General features: G+C 51.1%; 1 protein-coding gene across 1 annotated transcript; it reads left to right on the forward strand.

Annotated features, from left to right (window-relative positions):
- The first annotated feature begins 1,328 nt into the window (after positions 1-1,328).
- Positions 1,329-22,467, forward strand: ULK3 (unc-51 like kinase 3). The gene is made up of 16 exons (XM_081925694.1): positions 1,329-1,515; positions 2,922-3,062; positions 3,960-4,080; positions 4,587-4,691; positions 5,449-5,592; positions 6,700-6,782; positions 7,668-7,823; positions 8,995-9,100; positions 11,220-11,260; positions 11,890-11,992; positions 14,102-14,166; positions 14,603-14,681; positions 15,617-15,657; positions 16,226-16,273; positions 17,754-17,820; positions 21,975-22,467. Exons 1-16 carry the CDS (start codon positions 1,420-1,422, stop codon positions 21,989-21,991), a joined length of 1,413 nt encoding a protein of 470 aa, XP_081781820.1. The 5' UTR covers positions 1,329-1,419; the 3' UTR covers positions 21,992-22,467.
- Positions 22,468-22,821: the final 354 nt, after the last annotated feature.

Below are 22,821 nucleotides of genomic sequence, written 5' to 3' on the forward strand. Positions count from 1 at the left end.
GCTTGTGAATCAGACTGCTTTTGAAGATCCATGTGTCTGCCATTTAAGCCAAAGGGTCGGCAGCCAGTGGGTATCCAGATGTTGGACCCTAGCTAACCCCATTTTATTGCTTTCTCTCTTTTAGGGGCAAGGGCCACAGGTTGCACATGCCTGCTGTAGGGGCTGACACTTGTCAGATTAAACAATACGGGGCCAGATGCAACAATGACCCCAAGTTATGTTCAACGCAGGTCTAGCCAAGGAGCCTTTAAACATCTGGAAGAGACCACAGCTCCCATCAGCCCCAGTGAGCCTGGCGCACTGGTCAGGGGTAGGGAGAGGTCCCTGGTCGAACACTTCCGCTGACCAGCAGTTTCATGCATTACTCAGCAGCAGCTGGGCACCCTGAGAGCAAGTGAGAATACAGGGAATGGCCATAGCTCAGCCCCAGCAGCTTCTGCCTGAAGCTCCTGCTGACCAGCAGTGGGTAGGTGGTCTAGGGACTGGATGTGGCCCAAACAATGCAATAGATAGAAGAGGATTTTTTATTTTTAATGAAGTGTTTACTGTATTTAATGCAACACAAGTTAGTTACGCAACTGAGCCTTTTGCAGAGAGCGAGAGTTGGGTGTCCCCAAAGGGGGATTGGTGGTGCTGTGTTAAGTATTGCTTTCCAAATCAAATTTTTGTTTTGTGATTATTGTAAGTTGCCTGGAAATGCACATGCAAAGCTAATGCACTGTTAATATTGGGGAATTTCAAGGGATGAAGCAGGTTTTGGTCAATGCAATTTTATTGCAACAACTATGGCAAACCCAGCATTCTGCTTGTTCTTAAGACAACTTCTAGAAGCCCAGTATTTCAACATTTATTTTATTTAAAAGCGTGTTGAATACAGTTAGTTACCCACAGGGACGTGCTAAAAAACACCGATCAAATCCACTCTTAAAATTAAAAGTTTAGTACCAAAGACAACCGATCACAGCAGAGGACGGGAGCCTGAAGTCGAGATCGAGGGCGACGGACTTTCCTGCCATCACGCGCGGGGCTGAGCTTGCGTCCAGCCCTCTTCCATTTTTTTTACCAAAGGGGCGCGCTTTCCAAAAGGAGAGTTCAGCATTTCGCAGCGAGGCTTATTCGGGCCACAGCTGCTCGGCTTCTGCTGCTGCTTCTATCCTCCGTCGACCAGATGCGAATCGGGGGAGCGATCCAGGTCTCGCTTCTCCTCTTCCCCGCCCCGCTTTGCAGACGCGCGACCGCGGAGGCGGAGTTCCCACGAGCGTCGGGTCGCCGCGAGGGGGCGCCCGAAGGTGCGCTTCTGCCGGCGCTGCTCCGCCTCCCGCGCCGCCGTTCCGGGAAGCCAGGCTCCCCCCGCGGGGTCCCAGAGAGGGCCGGGTTCCGCTCGCCAGCCTCCGGGGGCCGCATGGGGTGGTCGCCGGGATGGCCGGCTGGGCGCCGCCGCAGCTGGAGGACTTCATCCTGACCGAGAGGCTGGGCAGCGGCACCTACGCCACTGTCTTCAAAGCCTACAGGAAGGTAGGGAGGGGAAGGGCCCCGGTTGGGGGGCGGGCGCGAGGTCCGGGGTTGGGGGGCGCAAATGCACCAGGCGCAGGGACTCCGCCCGCCTGACCCAGAGGCCGCGGCGCGGAGCCTCCACGCCCGGGAGCAGCCTACCTGGGAGCAGGGAGAGGACTTAGCAGTTTGGCTGTCCTCTGTCGGAGGCAGGACGCAGGGGGGGTTGATATTGGGTGTGGGCGTAGCACTAAAAGGAGACACCCGGAGTCGGGAGGACCTCTGGCGCTCAGGATGTTGCTGAACTTCGTCTCCCAGCGTCCCTGGCCCTTGGCCGTGCTTGCTGGGGCTGATGGGAGTTGGAGTCCAACAGCAGCAGGAGGGCCAAATCTTCCCCCATCGCTGCCCTACCTGGTTTGGGTCCCAGGTGTAACTTAACTGATAGAGCATACAATCCCTTCATCAAAAGGTGGCTTCCTGTGGGCGCATCCTTCACCCGAGCCTTAATTTTTTGGGCGTTGGGGACTCTTCACCCACTCCACCCTGGAGGTTCCTTGTTTGCAACACTGGTTTTTGGGTCCAGGGATGGAGTCTGAGTCATCAAATCAGCTTTAAGCAGAAGGGGCAATCATCTCTCAGCAGTCTTTTCACTATTTGCTGTGATCCTGTCCTGATCTCAGTTGATATCCCAACTATCCCAACGGGTAGTGGTGCCCGCCCTGTGGAACGCCCTCCCATCAGATGTCAAAGAGATAAACAACTACCTGACATTCAGAAGACATCTCAAGGCAGCCCTGTTCAGGGAAGTTTTTAATATTTAACGCTGTACTGTTTTTAACACTTGATTGGGAGCCGCCCAGAGTGGCTAGGGAAACTCAGCCAGATGGGCAGGGTATAAATAATAAATTATTATTATTATTATTATTATTATTATTATTATTATTATTATTATTATTCTGGCCCAAGATATTCTCCTCTTCTCCAGCCAGCCGCTCTCTCCACACTCAGATGTGGCCCTTCAGGCTTAAGGGCTTCCTTCAGCCCCCAGCCCTCAGTGACCCTCCTCTGCCCCCTCCTTGAATGTTTTCACCGGCCTGGAGTGTGCTTCCTTGTACCTCTTGCTCCCTTGGGTGAAGGTCAAGGGAATGTATAAACTGCCCTGTCACACAAACCTGTGTTTGTTGCTCTGCCCGCTTTGGGCTCTGGCCTTGCCCATCAGTGGCCTGTGGCCTCCAGAAGCCTCTTCAGAAGGGAAGGCGGCCCCTGATGTGGAAAAGACATTCCCACTCCTGATCTGAAGGAATGCCCATCTCCATAGCAACTTCCCTGGACCTCGCAAGACCTTCCCTGAGATTTCCACCGTCAGGACTGAAGGTGCTTGTGTTGCTGACGTTCGTTTGCGTGGTGTTGCGTGTTCTTTTCCTGGCTAGAAGGACGTCCGGGAGGTCGTGGCCATCAAGTGCGTCAGCAAGAAGAGCTTGAACAAGGCGTCTGTGGAGAACCTCTTGACAGAAATCGAGATCCTCAAGACCATCCGCCATCCGCACATTGTGGAGCTGAAGGACTTCCAGGTGGGGAGGGGAGACCGGGCTGGGCTGGGGTGTCAGCCAGGAAGATTCTGGAGCCTCCAGCTGGAAAACTGGGGAGCTTTTATTCCTCGGATGTGTGACTCATCCGATAAGGTGGGCAACCTTTGGTGCTCTGGGTGTTACTGAGATTTATGTACCACCATATCATACAGAAAACCATGCCAAAGCAGTTTACAATAATCTCACTATATAAGAAAAACACATGAAAAATATGAAATCGGAGACTCTCAACTAACTGTTATGGAAAGATATATTCTGAATTTCATGCATGAGCCTGGCAGAATAGCAAAGATTTCAGCAGGTGCTTAAAGGCTGAAACGGAAGGCAGTCCTTAGCTTGGTTTAACAACCGACCTCTGGGAATTGTAGCTCCAAGAGAGGAATAGGGGTCTCCTAACAATGGGGTGCGGGTGGTGCTGTGATCTAAACCACTGAGCCTAGGGCTTGCCGATCAGAAGGTCGGCAGTTTGAATCCCTGCGATGGGGTGAGCTCCCGTTGATCAGTCCCTGCTCCTGCCAACCTAGCAGTTCGAAAGCACATCAGAGTGCAAGTAGATTAATAGGTACTGCTCCGGCGGGAAGGTAAACAGTGTTTTCGTGTGCTGCACTGGTTTGAAGCACCTACCGGTACTTTGCTGACTCTTGAGATTGACAGTGCAGTTCTATTCATGCTTACTCAAAAGTAAATTCCAGAGTTTTCAATAGGACGTATTCCCAGGTTGCTGTGCATAGGATTGCACTTAATGGCATCACCCAGCTGCTTCCACATTTGTGTTTGCATTCATAAGGACTAGGAACTTACAGACAGAGGAAGGAACTTGATGGAGATAGGACAGGGTTTGTCTTTCTAGAAGCCTGATAGCGCCTGTCTGCCTTTTAGTGGAACAAGGACTACATCTACCTGATCATGGAATTTTGTGCGGGGGGTGACCTGTCTCGCTTTATCCACGCACGGAGAATCCTGCCGGAGAAGGTGGCTCGCATTTTCCTACAGCAACTGGGTAAGGAGTTGGAGTGGAAAGGAAAAGAAGTTGGGGATGGAGCTCATAGGTAGAGCATACCGTTTGTGCTCAGGAAGTCCCAGGGTTAATTCCTTGCATCTCCACTTTAAGAAATCTCAGCCATGGGCTTTGGATTCAAACTGTGCTCACAAAGAGACCTATTTCATCTGCAGAACGGCAAAACCATTTGCAAAGAGAAAACATCCATTTGTGGGTGCGGCTCAAACTGTGCCTGCAAACTTTATTTGGTTGGAGAACCACATTGCAAAATGCAGAGAAGTGTGGATTTTCAAAGGATCGCCGTTTCCCTTTACATCTTGGCTCGAGATGTGTGGCAGGAGGGAGTTGCATTTTCTCCCCTATCTCTGTGCCAGAGAAAGGAAAGGAAATCTTGGAGTTAGAGGAGTCTGGGTTTTTTTGGGAAGGAGACTGTTGGCTGGAGAGTGATGCCTTGACAGTCCCCTGCCACCTGCAACACCACTGCTCTCTCCTGTTTGTCCCAACAGCCTGTGCCTTAAAGTTCCTCCATGACAAGAATATTTCCCACTTGGATCTGAAGCCTCAGAACATCCTGCTGAGCTCCTTGGATAAGCCTCACCTCAAACTGGCAGGTTGGTGTGGGGCAGGGCAGGGCTTGCCCCCCAGACTCAGGGGGGCTTCTTTCGGGCTTTCAGGCCAGCAGGCTCGGGTGCTCCTCTCCCCCCACATTATTTTTCTCGTTCATGTGCCAATCTTATATTTCAACCAGTCAACCCCAATGGCTAGTATTATAGCCACACAGTGGGTCAGAGGTTCCCCGTGCCTCATTTAGCTATTTCTGTACACTTTTTAGAGATACTTTTAATGTATAGAAATAGTTAGGATAAATCATAATAGATAATGATAAAAAAATTAAAAATACCAAATGCAACAAAATAGAAAGCTATAGCAATACTGTCACTGATAACTGTATAGTGGTACCTCGGGTTACAGACACTTCAGCTTACAGACTCCGCTAACCAAGAAATATTGCTTCAGGTTAAGAACTTTGCTTCAGGATGAGAACAGAAATTGTGCAGTGGCAGCGTGGCGGCAGCAGGAGGCCCCATTAGCTAAAGTGGTGCTTCAGGTTAAGAACAGTTTCAGGTTAAGAACGGACCTCTGGAACGAATTAAGTACTTAACCCAAGGTACCACTGTAATGTACAATGGGCCTCAGTAGGGCTAGCTTTCCTCACTTTCCTCACACAGCTGAAAATCCTAGGGAGATCCACTTTCTTTCACCAGTGTGGGATTTCTGCTTGCCTGTGGATTCCAGGCCAGTTGATAACTGCAAGGTTACAATGTCATGCCCGATGACAGTTTTTCTGGGTCACCTTCCCCATGCCAGATTTCGGATTTGCCCAGCACATGTCCCCCAGGGATGAGAAGCACGTGCTGAGGGGCTCTCCACTCTACATGGCTCCCGAGATGGTGTGCAACCGGCAATATGATGCCCGCGTGGATTTGTGGTCCGTGGGGGTGATTCTCTACGGTAAGTCCATCCTTTGGTTTTGAGGGGAGGTTGGGGCTCTGTCTTGACTTCCCAGGCGCTGGCTAAGCTCCATGCTGGAGCTGAGAAACTGTGCAAAATGAATTGGGAGGATTGAATAATAGAATCACAGAATTATGGAGCTGGAAGGGACCCCAAGGGTCATCTAGCCCAACCCCCTGTAGTGCAGGAATCACAGGATCCCTGACATGTGGCCATCTGACCCCTGCTTTAAAACCTCCAATGGAGATTGAAATACCTATGCTAAAAAACACACACACTGCATATTCTTATGTTCTGGATAAGGTGTAATGGAAATAAAATGGCAGAAAGTGCTGCGTGTAGCTGTGATCTCCGATGGGCTGGAATTTCAATTGCTCATTTGAAGTCCAGAGTATACAAAGCCTTGCCTGTATCAGGGTTCTTTATCCCCCCTTTGCCAGCATTGAGGGCTAGAAACTTAGCTCATTTTTTAAAGGGAGAGAAGCAAGCGTAGTTCTGCCTGCAGTTGCTCTTGCCTAATCCTACATCCGCCTCCCTGCCCACTATCTGACTATGCCCCTTCCTGCCTTCACTGGCCCCAATCGCTTCCATTTTTGTGGATGCTGGTGTCAATAACTACAAAGCTGACTCTGGTATCCGTGGCTACTCGCCACAATGGCCTTTTCCCCTCTCCTCCTTCGGAGGCTATCTTGGGTTCTTGTGGCAGTTGATCACTGCTGAGCATTGGGGCTGGGTGGTGGTAATTCAGCCTAGCGGGACGCGGGTGGCGCTGTGGGTAAAACCTCAGCGCCTAGGACTTGCCGATCGCATGGTCAGCGGTTCGAATCCCCGTGGCGGGGTGCGCTCCCATCGTTTGGTCCCAGCGCCTGCCAACTTAGCAGTTCGAAAGCACCCCCGGGTGCAAGTAGATAAATAGGGACCGCTTACCAGCGGGAAGGTAAACGGCATTTCCGTGTGAGTGAGATGAGCGCACAACCCTAGAGTCTGTCAAGACTGGCCCGAACGGGCAGGGGTACCTTTACCTTTACCTTTTTAATTCAGCCTAGCATGTGAAACACATGTGGCTCCCTGTCTTATTTGGCGATGGGGTCTTCTTTCCCTTCTCAGAGGCTGTGTTTGGCCGGCCACCTTTTGCCTCCAAGTCCTTCACTGAGCTGGAGGAGAAGATCCGCAGCAACCAACCCATCGAGGTAACCTCGTGGCTCCTGGGGGTGTTGGTATTTGTGCAGTCCTGGGGAGGGACTGAAAGGAGGTTGCTTTTCCTGCCCTGCCAGCCTCACCCCAACTCCACCACCACCTGCCACCAGCCATTTGAAGATTCCCATCACAGTTCTTCCAGCGTCCTGCCAAGATCGGTCTAACTTGACACACCTGTAGAGTTCAGTTTGCAGGCAGAGATTAGTGTAACTTGGTCTGATCATCTCAAAAACGTCATTCAGTGGCTTGGCCTGGTTCAATCCAGACCCGAGGGGGGGCGGAAACGACTGCTGTCAGGCAGAGTGTGGGGGATTCTGCCTCCCCCTGCCCCTAATTGGTCCAAAGACTTTTTGGGACCACTCCCTCCCCCCCTTGGTTCCACAGACTCACCCCCAGTGCCCCCGACCCCACCCTATAAAAAGCAGTATTCAGAATAGCCGTTTGCATGTCCCACTAAGGAATGAAATAATACAAGAAAATTCAAAACAGCAATCTTTAATTGCACATATATCTAAAATCCAATTAAAATAGTTTAGTTTAATTAATTCAACAAATCTGACAGTCATTTACACCTCCAGGGTCCCCCTAGGAAATCCCACTGCCCACTGCCTGGATTAGACTGTAAGCTCCTTGGGGCAAGCACCTTCCTTTTCTCCTTTGGAAAATACATGTTACTCTCTCGAGAGCCTCATGGCTATGAAAGTACCAGCATGGGCCAGTGGGCCCACAATCCTTTGCGTGGCACTCCTGCGTCCAGGAGGGGATTGCTTCCCCCGTCTCGTTTGCATCTCAGCGCTGCTGGTGCCCAGAGGTGAGGTGAGGTTGGGAGCTGGGAGCTTCTCTACCTGTGTCTCAGCCTTCTGCCTTGCCCCCCACAGCTCCCCAGCCGCCCCCGCCTCTCGCTGGAGTGCCGGGACCTCCTCCAGCGCCTGCTGAAGAGGGACCCGCAGCAGCGCCTCTCTTTCCAGGAGTTCTTTGCCCACCCCTTTGTGGACATGGAACACATGCCCGGCTTGGAGTGCCTGGGCAAAGCGGTGAGTGGGCTAGAGAGAGCGTGCGGGGGGCGGATTTGCAGGATGTGGGTCTGGGTTACCAGCTGGGCACTGGAGCTGGTGAGGTGGCGGCCTGCCCACCCCTCTATAGGCATGAGGGCAGCCATCTGGCAACGTGGAGGGGAACCATTTTCTGAATGTGGGCATAGAAATGGGTCCATTTCCCCATCACCCCAAACATTGCTCCCTGTCTCTCTTTGGGGGCAAGATCTTGCTGAGAATGCTGGTTCTTAGAGGCAAGAGTTCCTAAACACAGGGGGATGCAGCTGTACAAATAATAATAATAATAATGATAATAATAATATTTATTTATTTATACCCCGCCCATCTGGCTGGGTTTCCCCAGCCATTCTGGGCAGCTTCCAACAAAGTATTAAAATACTGTGGTCTGTTAAATATTAAAAGCTTCCCTAAACAGGGCTGCCTTCAGATGTCTTCTAAAAGTCTGGTAAAATTCCTTCCTGTAGCACCTTAAAGACCAACTAAGTTAGCTCTTGGTATGAGCTTTCGTGTGCATGCACACTTCTTCAGATACGGGCATGCACACGAAAGCTCATACCAAGAACTAACTTAGTTGGTCTTTAAGGTGCTACAGGAAGGAATTTTTTTTGTTTTGACTATGGCAGACCAACACGGCTACCTATCTGTAAAAGTCTGGTAGTTGTTCTTCTCTTTGATATCTGGTGGGAGGGCGTTCCACAGGGCTGGTGCCAATTCCCTCCTCCAGACACTTAACCCAGTGGAAGGGGGCCCGAGGGCCACATTGCCTTCTGGGCAGCTTTCCAGGGGCCGCATGCTGGCGGAAGGCAGCAGGTGTGGCCCTCGGCTTTGGCTCACACCTGAATTCAGCTGTTATTTTACACACACATCTATCCAGGCAAGCAAGATTCATCAGCTCCAAGCCCAAGGATGCTTTCCAGCCAAGCAGAAGCATGGGGAGAGTGTGGGGCAGGGCCAGGGAGCGGGTTGGCCTGGAAAGGGCCCTGATGGAGAGCCTGATGGAGAGGCTTGGAGGGCCACATGTGGCCCCCAGGCCTAAGGTTGTCCATCCTCCGCTTGGCCCAAGCTGAGCCTGCGCTTGGTCCTTGAACCAATTCCCTCTTCCATTCCTCCTCTCCCGCTTTTCTCCATTCTGTTTCTCTTCCCTTTGCAGTCGTCTCTCGTCACGGAAGCGATAAAGAAGGACCAGGAAGGCGACGCTGCTGCCGCCCTTTCCCTCTACAGCAGGGCCCTGGAGTACTTCGTCCCCGCCTTGCGCTGTGAGTCGCCCAGAGGCTTTTATTGTTCCCCTCTTTGCAAAACTGCCTTGCCCCACAAGTGCCGCTCGGATGCTTTGATTGGCAGAAGGGGGCCACAAAATTCCCATTCCGTATTTGTAATATGGCATTTGTAATATTTTATGGTGGCAACTCCTACACTTTGGAACTCCCTGCCTGTTGACATCAGGCAGGCACCACTCTTTTAGACAAGGCTGCCCAGATGCTTAGAAAGGTGGTACAAGTAAATCTGGGTTTAGTTTATTCTTGATTTTAATTTTTTGAAAGTTTTAAATTATTGTTGTTAAATCTTCTTATTGGTCATTTTATCACCTTTTTTGTAAACCCTTTTGAGTTTGGTTTTTGTTTTTTGTTTTTTTTAAAAATCAAGTGGTACAGTGGTACCTCTGGTTACGTACTTAATTCGTTCCGGAGTTCCGTTCTTAACCTGATACTGTTCTTAACCTGAAGCACCACTTTAGCTAATGGGGCCTCCTGCTGCTGCCGCGCCGCCGGAGCACGATTTCTGTTCTCATCCTGAAGCAAAGTTCTTAACCCAAGCTACTATTTCTGGGTTAGCGGAGTCTGTAACCTGAAGCGTATGTAACCTGAAGCGTATGTAACCCGAGGTACCACTGTATATACATTTTATGAAATAAATTAAATGAGAACAGCATATCTGTTTTCGTATCCGGAGCTGCGTGTGTCGCCTGTCCCAAAGTCCACTTCTAAGAGGGGCAAGTTCTTGCCCACAGCAGGTTGCATTCCTGGCCCTGCCTTGTTCTTTTTCTGTCCTTGGTAGGCAAGCAGACGCATCACAGACCTCCCTCCGTCTTAATCCCGTTAGGACCTAAAATGAAATGATTTCAGAGGGGAAGAAGACAGGTGTGGTCTTATGCCCGATCATTGACCATTTCCATGGGGCAGAACCCATGACATAGGATCGTGGCTCAATTGGCAGTGGGTCCATCACCTGGTGAGACTGAAGGCAGCTGCCCCACAGTGCAAGGGATTCGTGGATTGCAAAGGAGATGGGAACATGCCCAAGGGCAAGGGGCTGACCTGGCATTTCAGCTGACCAGGCTGTCTCCAAGAATTCCCCGTAGGAGTGCACATGTCCAGAGTGTTGAGGCATTCCCAAAGCAAAGGAAGGATTAGACTCTGATAATGAAAATACACACAGAGGCTTGAACCAGCAAGACTCTGGGAGGAGTGCGTATAATAAGAATTCCTGTCCACCCTCCTGCCCAGGTCGTTTTATTCACAAAAGAACTTTTAAACAGTGTTCGTAAGAACCAATCAGATTTCCTCTGAGCATTTCAAAAAAACCCACGTGGGACAAAGTTAGATCAGAAGAAATTCATTTAACTACAAAGAAACTATTTCCTACTTGAGCATGCATAGTAGCCCAGAGTAAATAAAATAGGAAGCGAAGAGGAATGCTTTTAGGAAGGTCATAAACAGGAGTAAACAGTATTTACCATCTCCTTGTGAACTCTCTTCCTGGCCCTAAGATTAACAAAACTAGCAATAGTTACGTCAAAGAAACTGCCTACTATCTTTTATGGCTCAGGATGCCTGATGAAGCAACTGGCGACTGGGCTGTGTACGTTACCTGTCAATCAGAGAGAAATGGACAGTAGAGGAAATGGCCAGAGATGCAGGGGGTTGTGGGATTTGATCAGAAATTATTGTCAATGAATCGAACCCAGTCAACGCCATGCTTTCATAGTGGACGCAATGGCTTGATGCATATTTTATAATTCCTCATCGTAATCCCATCTGATCCCCACACTCTGGACGTGTATACTCCTACAATTCCCTTGCCCAGGATCTTTGCAAGGCCTCTGAAACATGGGAGAGTCTCTCCATCTCTGAGTCTGGGAGGAGATACTCTGCTCTGAGCAGGAGGCGGGGGGGGGGACGGACGGACTTCTGCTTCCTTTGCCTACTCCAACCCCCTCCAGACACAGAGGCTGGTTGATGTCCGTCCGTCTCCCTGATGCAGCTCGGAGCTGACGATGGAAGACAGGGAGTTGTACTGGGACAGTTTCCCATTTTCTTCGCTCACTCCATGGACTTTCCCCTTCTCCCTAACCTGCCTCTGTCTTGCCACCCTCAGACGAGGTCGATGTCCGCAGGAAGGAGGCGATCCGATCCAAGGTCAGTTGACGGTCCTCCTTTTCAACCAGTGGGAAAGCTGTGAATTGGGGCGCCTTTGGGCCGAACTGGAAATATCGGGTGGGTGCATGAGGTCATGGCCAGGGTTCAGCCAATGAGGGAGCAGAGCAGTGGCGGCTGGTGCTCATTGGGCAGAAGGCTGGGCAGTCAACGGTAGGCGGAGCCCATGACAGGTAGAGATTTGTTCTCGTTTTGACCGACTTAGCCCAAGGGCTGCTCAGAAGAGCCTGAATCTAGTCTGATGCCTTGGAATCCATGTCAAGGCCCAGGCTTGCAGGCCTTCCTGAGATGTCACACCACCAGAACGTAAGCAGATCCCTTATGCTGGATCCGGCCAGTGGTCCATCTAGTCCAGAATCATCTTCTTGCAGTGACCTGCCAGAAGCCCTCAAGCCGGACCTGAGCCCAGCAGCACCTCTCCCTGCTTTTGGCTCCCAGCAACTGGCCCCCAGGAGCAGGCTGCCTTGGGCAGTGAAGGTAGAAGGTAGAAGATAAACCTTCATGGCTGGGAGCCGCAGGGCTGGTGCCACAAGCAAGAAGGCCCTGGAGGTGCCTGCTTTTCTCTTGCACCTCTGAGAATGAAATTTCGTGACTTGTTTCCTTTTGCTTAGGTGAGCGAATACATTTCCCGAGCGGAGCAGCTCAAAGCACTGGTTGCTTGCAACAACAAGGCCCTCCTTCAGCAGGGCTGCCCTGCCAGGGACATCTTGAAAGGTAATTTCCAGAGCAGAGGGCCAAGCGGGGCACAGGGGGCGAGGGGCAGGGGTCTTGTTTTTGAGAACAGCAGCCAAGAGCACTCTGCACTCTGCACTTTGCAACATGTTTTTGTTAGGAAATAGGAGTCAAACCAAAAGACCCGATAGCTCCTTCCCTTCAGGAATATATGAATATATGAAAAAATATGGTTCCAGAACTGGAATATTAATAGATAACGTGTAAAATGTGCAGGGATAAGCAAGGAAATAATAAAAGAATCAGCTGAGCAATGATTAAATTATAACAACACGACAAGACGGAAGAAGAAAAAAGAGATCACACATGGGTGAAGGGAACGGGGGTTATAGGGGAATTTGAAATATTATTTATAATATAAAAGCTTTAATATAAAATTTCTAACTGGGTTGTATTTGTTTACAGCAAAGAGAAGTTTAGAGTAATTAGCTATATTTTAATTTAGTTAATTATGCAATAGGTTTATGTTAGAAAATGAATATGGATGTTGAATTTGATGCTTGTAATTTTTCGTTTTTCGGTTTTGGAAATAAAAAATTAACGTCAAAAATTAAAAAAGGCCTGATAGCTCAATGGCAAGTCAGTGCCTGAAATCCTGGAGAGTCATAGCTGCCAGTCAGTGTAGATAATACTGAACTGGATGGAGCAATGGTCAGACTCAGCATAAAGCAGCTTCCTGGTTCCTAAAATGTTGCGCTGCCGAGTGTTCCTGTTCCCGGTCCTCAGCCTTGTCCTCCAGTCTGTTCTTCCTGCAGCCAAGTTTTCTCTCCTCCACCCCAAGTCAATATTTTGTGTCCACTGAACGTATTCGGTCCCCGCTGGGCTGTTAATGGGGTTTCCTTTTCCCAAAGGTTTATTTTATATACTCCTGCAGGAATCTGAGGATTCACACCAGCCTGCCGGTTCTCCCTCCTTGGCACAACTGCTGTTCTTTCAGCTGATAAGAACTGGCAGTGAAAAAACTGAGGTCGCTATCAGTAGATATCAGGTGCAGGGAACCTTTGGCCTTGCAAATATTGCTGAGCTGCAACTCCCGTCAGCTGCAGCCAGGCAAGCCAACGGCCAGGGATGATTATAGAGTTATAGCTCAACAACATCTGGAAGGCCAAAGGTTCCCTCACCTGGTACATGTGACGATAGTGCCACACGTGTGCATCACATGTAAAAGAAGAAGAAAAGCAAAGTCCCTCCCCCCCGTGGAGCTTGCAGTTTAAAATTTGGCATGGGGAAGATAACCAAAGTTGTGGGGAGCGAGATGGAGGCGAGGTTAAGCAGAAATAAGTAGTAAATTCAGCAGTAGGTAGCTGGGCTTCCTTTCAGTCAGGGATTGGGGCTAAGGCAAGGAAGAGGCTTCCAGATATGTTTCTAGACTCCAACTCCCATCATCCCTGATCATTGTTCATGCTGGCGGGGCTGATGGGAGTTGGGGAGGGCGTAGTTCTCCCATTCCTGTGCTCTCTTCTCTGAAATTTTTATGGGCTACTAGGGAATGCTGTCCAAAGTCAGTCTGTGAATGTCTTTTGTCTTTACATATATGCTGTAGTAGCAGAGCTCCACCTATGCTACGGCCATCAGCAATTACCTATAGCTACAGCCATCAGCAATATTTTGCTGCAGTTTCTAACAGCTAAGAAGCCTTCCCTTTCCAATCTCTTAACTGCATGTGCTCATTGAGTTGTTTGCTTACCTCCTCTTGTTGCACTCTCACTTGCAGGCACTACCAACCCTGGTCTCATCCTTCCAGTAGGACACACAGCCGCTGGTCTCATTTTACAGATGGACAAGTTGAGGCAACCTGTGGCTTAACCGTGTTGCAAACTACTTAGAAATTTTCTTTCAAATATGAAATGGTATAGTGAACCAGGACCACACCAGTGAGCAGGCACCTGGACTGGAACCTCTTCCTGTTAGGTTTTTTACTTGCAGAACTTTCAGAAGTTTCAAAAGTGCTGCCCTCTCCTCTGCTTGCAGCCCAAAGTGGTACAGCCCACTCTGTCCTCACAGGACTCTACCACCTTGCTTTGTCGCATCTGGATACCGCTTGGCCTTGCTGGGTCGCACCCCTTTTAATTTAATTTATTTTTTCTGCAGAGATGTCCAGGGATAAGCCTCGCCTCTACGCTGCTCTGGAGGTGGCGTCGGCCGCTGTTGCTAAGGTCAGTCACCAGAGGGGAGCAGAGAGTTGCTGATTTGTCATTGACCCCCAACCTCTGTCCTGAAATGAAAACTGGAGTCTAACATTGCATTGCCTCCCCTGTCCCTGGAGGCAAAGGAGTGTACCTGTCCCTGGGGAGGGACGGCATGGAGGAAAGGGCTGTTGATGGCTGCTGCCTCCACGGTCAGAGGCAGCGATGCTTATGAGTCTCAGTGGCTTGGACCCACAGGAGGGGAGAGGGCTGATCTTGTGCATGATTCCTGCTTGCGCATTTCCCACAGACATCTGGCTGACCAGGGCGAGAGCAGGGTGCTGGAATAGATGGGCCCCCACTGACCTGATCCAGTTCTTGCATTACATTCGTTAGGGGGAAGGCGGCTGCTTGCTCCTTTTTGAGCACTGAGGCCTGACGGAGCTGCTCTGTGTTTCTCTTCCAGGAGGAGGAAGGCAAAGATGACAGTGAAACCCTTGATCTCTACCAGCAGAGCCTGGGGGAGCTGCTGCTCATGTTAGCTGGTAAGGGGGGGCAGCTTGTGGTGGGTGGGGGCTTAATGGGGGGACGCGGCTGGCGCTGTGGGTTAAACCAGGGCTTGCCGATCAGAAGGTCGGCAGTTCGAATCCCCGCAACAAGGTGAGCTCCCGTTGCTCCTGCCCACCTAGCAGTTCGAAAGCACGTCCAAGTGCAAGTAGATAAATAGGTACCGCTCCGGCGGGAAGATAAACGGCGTTTCCGTGTGCTGCTCTGGTTCGCCGGAAGTGGCTTAGTCATGCTGGCCACATGACCTGGAAGCTGTAGGCTGGCACCCTTGGCCAATAAAGCGAGATGAGCGCCGCAACCCCAGATTCGGTCACAACTGGACCTAATGGGGTCCCTTTACCTTTAATACAGGAAGCAAAAACAACCCTGCTCTAGTAAAAGCCCTTTCCTTTAAATAAGGATTCCATTCCCAAAGCCTGCAGAAATAAAACTATTTTCACCTGCTGGCGGGAGGACATCAAGCAGGGAGCCAATCTGGCTCCTCTAGGGAGGGAGTTCCAATGTTGTCTGGCGGCAGCCACCACCAAGAAGGCCCTTTCCCATGTCCCCACCTAGTGTGCCGGACGACAACGACGAGAGAAGGGCCTCTGCTTGAGATCTCTGGGCGAGGCTACATGTGGGAGAAGACAGTCCTTCGGAGAGCCTGGGCCTAAGCTAGAGAGGGCTGTGTAAGGTCTCCTGTGCATTCTAACCCCACCTTCCATGATTGATTGATCGATTGCACTTCTCTGCCACTTTCCATTCAGTCAAATCCCAAAGTAGCTTACCATGTACAACATAAGTCATATTAAAGACTTAACAAATCATCAGCAAAGCAACTACAATCCATAAAACACCATGAGCAAAAATATGCTAAACATCACAGTTACAGCACAAATCATATTATATGGTTTTCTTTCCTTCCTGCCTCCAGCTGAGCCTGCGGGAAGGAGACGGGAGTTGCTGCATGCTGAGGTCTGTATCCACCTGGTCCCTAGAGCTGTGCTTGGTCCCTTTGTTGCTCCTGTTGTTTAGAAGTGGGGGGGGGGAGCCCTGCAGGATGCATTTGGGGAGCCAGGGTGGGGCACTAAAGGGCGCAGGTGGCAGAATGGACGTGGCTCAGCTGCTGTGGACCTGCAGCAAAATGTTGCAGCGTGGGACACTCCCGGTCCAAGATTCTAACTTCTCCATTCTACCCCCTGCAAACTTCAGTCAGCAATCTGTCACTTCTGAGCCCCCTGTTGAGCTTTTTTGGGGTTCCCCACCATCAGGGCATTTTTGCCCCGCTTTTGTACTTCTGCAAGCCTGCTGCCACAGCTCCTTGCGATTAGTGCCAGTTTGGCTACCTAAATGATTGGCACTCACAGCGTGGACATTGGAAATAGAGGGGATTGTTTTATGTATAGTGCCCTACCTTTTCTTCCGTGGGATTTGAGGTGCCGTGCAGGAGGGTTCCCATGTGGTTTGCCTTCCTGTATGACCCTGCTTTGAACTGGGGCTCCTCCTTCTTCTTTCCTCCTAATCTGACCGAGTCTGTTTGCAGATCCAGACACTGATGGGCCGAGCAGAATACCTGAAAGAGCAGATCAAGGTAGAGGGCACTGTGGGGGCTGCAGCGAGGGCACGCCTGGGCATCACATGGCTGGCAGAGGAGGCTTGGCTGGGGCAGGACATGGAAAAATAGATTTGGGTGGCTTATTGTTTCATAAGATTTATACACTGCTTAATTGAGTTTTAAAACAACACAAACCCAGCCTCAAAGCAAAGATAATGTTTTCTGAAGATGGGCGGTGTCATTGTAGGCTCTTAAGTGCCATAGAGTTTGCAGGCCCAACCTTCTGCAATGCCGGAATCTCAAGTAAAGCATCCTTTGCAGAATCCGTGCTGTGGGAGCGAGGTGGCCTTTGGGGCTCCGTTCCTGCCTGGCGTGTGCTGGGTCCCTGGGCTCGCTTCCCAGAGAAGCTCATTGCCTTTGGAAGATGGGCCTTTTTGGAAGCCCCCTCTTGGCCTGGCGCAGGGGGAGGGGGCCTGTGGGGCCCTCCAGCAAATGCAAGACTCCCACAACCCCTGACATTCGCCTTGTAAGCGAGGGCTGGTGGGAGTTGGGTGTCCCTAGAGGGCCTCCTGCCCCCTACCTGTCCCCTTCTGGAGATCCAATTCCAGAGCCCATTCCTTTGCGTGTTCAGAGGCAGCAGGCCATTGGCTGGCAGCTCTGGAAGGAGGAAGGAGGCAGGGATTGGGAGCAGGAAAGCACTGTTGCCTTCACATCCTTCTTCAGAGAGCCAGTGTGGTGTAGTGGTTAAGAGCAGTGGCATAGCGTGGGTTGTCAGCACCCGGAGCAAGGCAAGTAATTTGTGCCCCCTAACCCATGGATTTGCGCCCCCTAACCCTAACCCCCAGATGTTGCGCCCGGTGCGGCCGACCCCCCCTGCACCCCCCACGCTACGCCACTGGTTAAGAGCGGTGGACTCGCAATCTGGTGAACTGGGTTCGCTTCCCCGCTCCTCCACATGCAGCTGCTGGGTGACCTTGGGCCAGTCACACTTCTCTGAAGTCTCTCAGCCCCACTCACCTCACAGAGTGTTTGTTGTGGGGGAGGAAGGGAAAGGAGAAGGTTAGCCGCTTTGAGACTCCTGAAGGGGAGTGATAAAGCAGGATATCAAATCCAAATTCTTCTTCTTCTTCAAGAATATGCAGGTCTTTTTGAAATACTTTAAATAAATAAAATATTGCTGGCTTCCTGGCTCATTGGGCCGGCTGCTGCATGTGGGGCAGAATAGTGGCCCCCGTGGACTTTGGGGTCTCACCCAGCAGGATTCTTCCTCTAGCCCTGCTGTCTAAGTAGAGCTTCCATATGCAGAAGCAGTCTACCTCTGAATGTTGGTTGCTCTCTCTGTGTCTGTATGGTACTCCAGTGGGGAAGGGCTGTTGCCTTCCTGTTCTCCTCATGGGCATCCCAGAGGCCGGTCTTAGATGGGCCCTTGCTCTGATCCAGCCAGGCTCCTCTTGCACCCTCATGGAGATCAGAGGAGACGACCCGCCTCCCTCTCTTCCTTCTCCTTTTCCTCCAGATGAAGGAGTCGCAGTGGGAAGCCGAAGCCATTGGCAAGGAGGCGATGCTGGACTCTGTGAGAAGCTGTGAGTGCCCGTTCTCTTCCTTACCAAGTCTTGGCTGGCTTCTGTTGGTGTTCTTTCTTCATAGACTCATAGAACTGCCCAAGGGGCATCTAGTCCAACCCCTGCAGTGCAGGAGTCTCAGCTAAACAATCCCTGGTGGATCACTTACTGTATTTCATAGAATCCTAGAATGGTAGAGTTGGAAGGGAGCACAAGGGTCATCTAATCCAACTCCTTGCAGTGCAAGAATCTTTCTCTCAACGTGGGGCGCAAAGCCATGACCCTGGGGTTAGAAGTCTCGTGCTTTACCGACTGAGCTCTTCCTCAGGGTTATCATAAAATTCCTGCCTCCCAAAGCATTTCGCAGCAGATGTTTATACTTTAAAAAACAGAAAGTGACCATCCATGGCTACTAACCCTGACGGCTTTGTTCTGCCTCCTGCTGGCTATCTTGTACCTCCACACCCAGAGGCAGGAAACGCTTCTGAATCCTAATTGTTGGAAACCGCAGGAGAGGAAAGTTGCCCTTGTGCTCTGATCCTGCTCATGGGCTCCCCACACGCATCTGGCTGACCCCTGTGAAAGCAAGATGCTGGGCTCGATGACGGGGCACGGGCCAGATCCAGATCCAGGTCTCTTCTTGCATTCTTTAATCAGGACAAATTTTCATTTTTGTATAGCTGTTCCCGAAAGCAAGCCAGAACCAAGGCTCAGTAAAGGCCAGGCATCGTCTCACCTCCCTGGGAGATTTGTTGCATGCAAATCGGGGCGAATGCTGGACTGAGCAGGCCTGGCGCCCGCTGGGGCTTTCTGGGCAAAAGGCAGGGAGGTAGACAGAGTTCATGAGAGGTGGAGCTGGCTAATTCTACCTTTGAGTCTACAAGGGGCAACACTCATAGAGTTGTAGCATTGTAGCATCACAAGTGAAACACCCTGGACAGTAGGCCACTGAGACTAAGGTGTAGACTGACTGCGAGTGGCGAGGCAGCATGCCCTTTGCCCAAATGGCCTCTGCTGAGCAGGTAATCTGGGGGAGCCCAGAGAGACACAGAGCTGCAATCCTGCAGCCCAGCCCAGTCTCCCCACTTCCGGCTTCTGCCCCTGCCTGCCACATGGTGCCTGCGACCACCGACGCCTGCCCTCCCTCCCGAGCGAATCTGCAGGCCGGTTTCGAAAAACAAAGTTTCCCCATCCCTGCTTCAGGTCATCTGGGGTGAACAGTTTGCACATGCGCACATGTGCTATTTTGAGTGGAAGGGAATGGGGTCAAGCGCCTCGTGCAGGTGTGCAAACGATGAGGGTTGAGTCTGCAGACTTCATAAGATGAAAGCAAGGGTTGCCCACCCCCAAGAAAGCAGGACTAATTGTTCCATTGCAGGGGGGCTGGGTGTGTGAAGAGGGAGAGTAGGGTGGGCGGGTTGTGTGTGGGGGGGTGTATGTATGTTACTATATAGACTAAAACTATAGGAATGGCAGAACCCTCATTTCAGTGCTCTGCTGTGCTAAGTGGAGTGAAACAAAATCCTAATGGGGGGGGCAGATCAGTCACAGCAGGGCTGCCTCTGAGCTTCCTGGGGGTGGGGGAGGTGGCCACATAGTTCCTCCTTCCCAGGGAGGCAGGAGATCTTTGTGTCCGTCTCCTTCCAGTTTGGGAGGCGTCTGCAAGTCGTCCCTCCCCTCTCCCCCTTCTGAGCTTGGCTGGTTAATTGGAATTAACTGCCCTGTTGGTCCTCTCTCCCCACACTTTCTTTCCTGCAGCTGGGCCTCAGGAGCATTGGACTTCCCCAGGGGAGGAAGGGGCAAGGAGACCTTTGGACTTCCCCAGGGAAGGAAGGGGAAAATAGACCTTTTCTTCTCCCTGCCAAATGGCCTGGAAACCATAAAGCCTGGGAGCAGGGGTCGTGTCTGTCCACCCAGGCATTTGCATGCTTATTGAATCGGGGGCTGGGGGGGAGAGGCATCACCATGTTTGCCCAGGGCAGTGGGAGGTGGGGGGCAGGCAGGTGTCCAGAAGGACCCCAGAGAGACAATCCTTTGAGGAGGGGAGGAAGAGAGGGGAATTGCATTCCCCAGGAACAGCAATAGTAGTGGGGATTTGCTTTTTTATTATTTTTATCAAAGCAAAATGCATTTTAGTTTGGGGGTGGGGGCAGAAACAGCCTCACATTTGACACGGAAATCTCCCCAGAGGCTCAGAGGGCACGTTTTATGATGATGATGGGGATGGTTTATCGTTTTAATCCTTCATCTTTGCTTGCCGTAAGCTCCTGAGCCTGGGAGAAGTCAAATGAGGTAGAGGGAGATCCCGGCCGGCGGCAGGACCTTCATCTGGCCAGAGTCCCAGCCTGAGCTTGTGAATGGGCCTCCTGGGCTTAGTGGTGTCCCCTGGCCACAGTTAATCGCATAAAGACATTTGCGTCCTGCATCACAGGGGGTTGGACTAAATGACTCTTGGTGTCCCTTCCACCTCTGCCATTGCTACTTTCCCCTTCCTCTACAGCAGCCTTCCCTGTCTATTTGTTTTTGGTTTGGTCACCATGGGCAGTATTCAGTGCCAGTCCTACTTAGAGTGGACTCACCAAAGTTAATGAGCAGAGCTAACTTAGGACCATTGATTTCAGTGGGTCTACACTGAGCAGGGGAACGTGGGTGGCGCTGTGGGTTAAACCACAGAGCCTAGGACTTGCCAATCAGAAGGTCGGCGGTTCGAATCCCCGCGACGGGGTGAGCTCCCGTTGCTCGGTCCCTGGTCCTGCCAACCTAGCAGTTCGAAAGCACGTCAAAGTGCAAGTAGTTAAATAGGTACCACTCTGGCGGGAAGGTAAACGGCGTTTCCATGTGCTGCTCTGGTTCGCCAGAAGCGGCTTAGTCATGCTGGCCACATGACCCGGAAGCTGTAAGCCGGCTCCCTCGGCCAGTAAAGTGAGATGAGCGCCGCAACCCCAGAGTCGGCCACGACTGGACCTAATGGTCATTGGTCCCTTTACCTTTACACTGAGCAGGGCTTACAGTCCCATTGCTTTCTTGGCTGGGGTGGTTGTGGTAGGCAGCTAATACAGACTTACAATGGAAGCCTGCTTCAAAATATTGTTGTGTAAAGGCACACCTACTTATGGTGAGAGTCAGCCATGCCCTTGTGCATGGCACTCTGTTCTGTACCCATTCCTCCCTCAATGTTCCCACCTTCTGTGAGTTGCAGCCAGGCTCCTCCAGATGTGCTGTTTTTCTTTTAACCCAGGATTATCTTTATTGGGTTTTTTATTACATACTATGCATACACATACAGTCATACCTCGGGTTACAGACGCTTCAGGTAGCGTTTTCTTGTGTTACAGACCGCTGAAACCCGAAAGTACCGGAACGGGTTACTTCTGGGTTTTGGCGGTCACACATGCGCAGAAGCGCTAAATCGCTCTTTGCGCATGCACAGAAGAGCCAAGTTGCAACCCGCACGTACGCAGACGTGCCGCTGCGGGTTGCGAATGCTGTGGGTTGCAAACGTGCATCCCGCACGAATCACGTTCGCCACCCGAGCATCCACTATATTGCATTACATTTTACATTCATACTTGCTCCTAGGAGCAGGTGTGCTGTGTTTCAAGGAGGGAACAAAGGGAGGAGGAGGAGAAAAAACCTCCTCCTTGCAGGAAAGCAACTATGTCAGGGAGAAACATTTGGCCCTGAGCAGAGCAGCTTTCCACATACAGAGCTGTTCTTGAAATAATCATTTATCACTTATTAAACTAATGATTATAAAATAATAGTTAAAAATTTGCCTCAAATTTTACTGCCCACTTCTTGAGCAACAGCGGGGAGCCTCAGGCCCAGGAGTTGGATGTGGCCCTCCAAGCTTCCTCGTCTGGCCCTCAGGGACTCTCCCGAGCCACAGCCTCCCTGGCCCTGCTTTGCACCTGGGTAGAATGTGCCCCTGAACTCAGGGCCCCTCTCTTCTCTGGGGAAACTTGCATTAACTGCTGGGCCTGCTCTCCCCCCCAGCTCCGCCCACCACTGACATGCGGCCTGTAAAAGGTTGCTCAGAAGGGAGCGTGGCCCTCGAGCTAAAGAAGAGTCCCCTGAGATTGCTGCATCTGAATTGAAAATAGGGATTTTCATTTTCAAACAAAGATGTGAATTTATTTGGGTGCTAGTCAGCCTCTGTGTTTCCTCTCCCGCAGCCTGTACCTTGCAGTAGTTGCCTGGATGGTGCCCAATGGATTCAGCCCCTCGTCCCCCACGAACAAGAGACAGTCCTCTTGCCTGGACACAGTTTATGCACTGAAGATTCGCGGTGGCTGTTGGCATGGAATTGGGTTTGGGTTTTGAACACACACACACGGAGGGAGCATTCTTTGTTAAGTGTGAGGTTATTTAAACGGTCATTGCTTGTATAGTGTAATTAATTTATATACTGCATATTGTAATTTTGTTGAGCAGCATTAAGTCTAAGCGGAAGCTCCTCTAAGCGTTTTAATGTACAGGAATTAAGCTCAGGGCAGCTACATGCCCCTCTCAGGAGATGCAAAGCATGGAATCAAGAGGGGGGCTTTCGAGGGTCCGATTGTATGGGGAGGGTCTTTGCTATGGGGTTTTAGGTTCTCTGGTGGGGGGAAGAGCAGGGCTCACACTGAGCACTTTACTGTCTTCACCTATAAACTGCTTTCTACTTCATGCCCTCGAGAGAGATGTGCTTATTCCACCAATTTTGTTCAGCACAGGCCATGGGAGTGGAAGGAGTTGTTCTGTTCAATGAAAGAGCTTGATTAGTGTTTTATTGCTGGTGGGGAGAAAGGGAGGGGGCTTGCAGAAGAAACTGAGGATAGGAAGCTGCCTTCATGTACTCAGACAATGAGTCTGTCTAGCTTAGTATTGTCTGCACCGACCGGCAGCTGCCACCCAGTATTCCAGGCGGCGGAGTGGGGTGTGTGTGTCTCACCCCGTCCTCCCTGGAGATGAACCCGGGACCTTCTACACGCAGAACTCCTGCTCAGCTGTGAGGCCCTTTCCCCACACGGGGGCAGCGGG

This window comes from Podarcis melisellensis (assembly GCF_964234715.1).
Source record: "Podarcis melisellensis genome assembly, chromosome: 9".
Lineage (NCBI taxonomy): Eukaryota > Metazoa > Chordata > Lepidosauria > Squamata > Lacertidae > Podarcis > Podarcis melisellensis.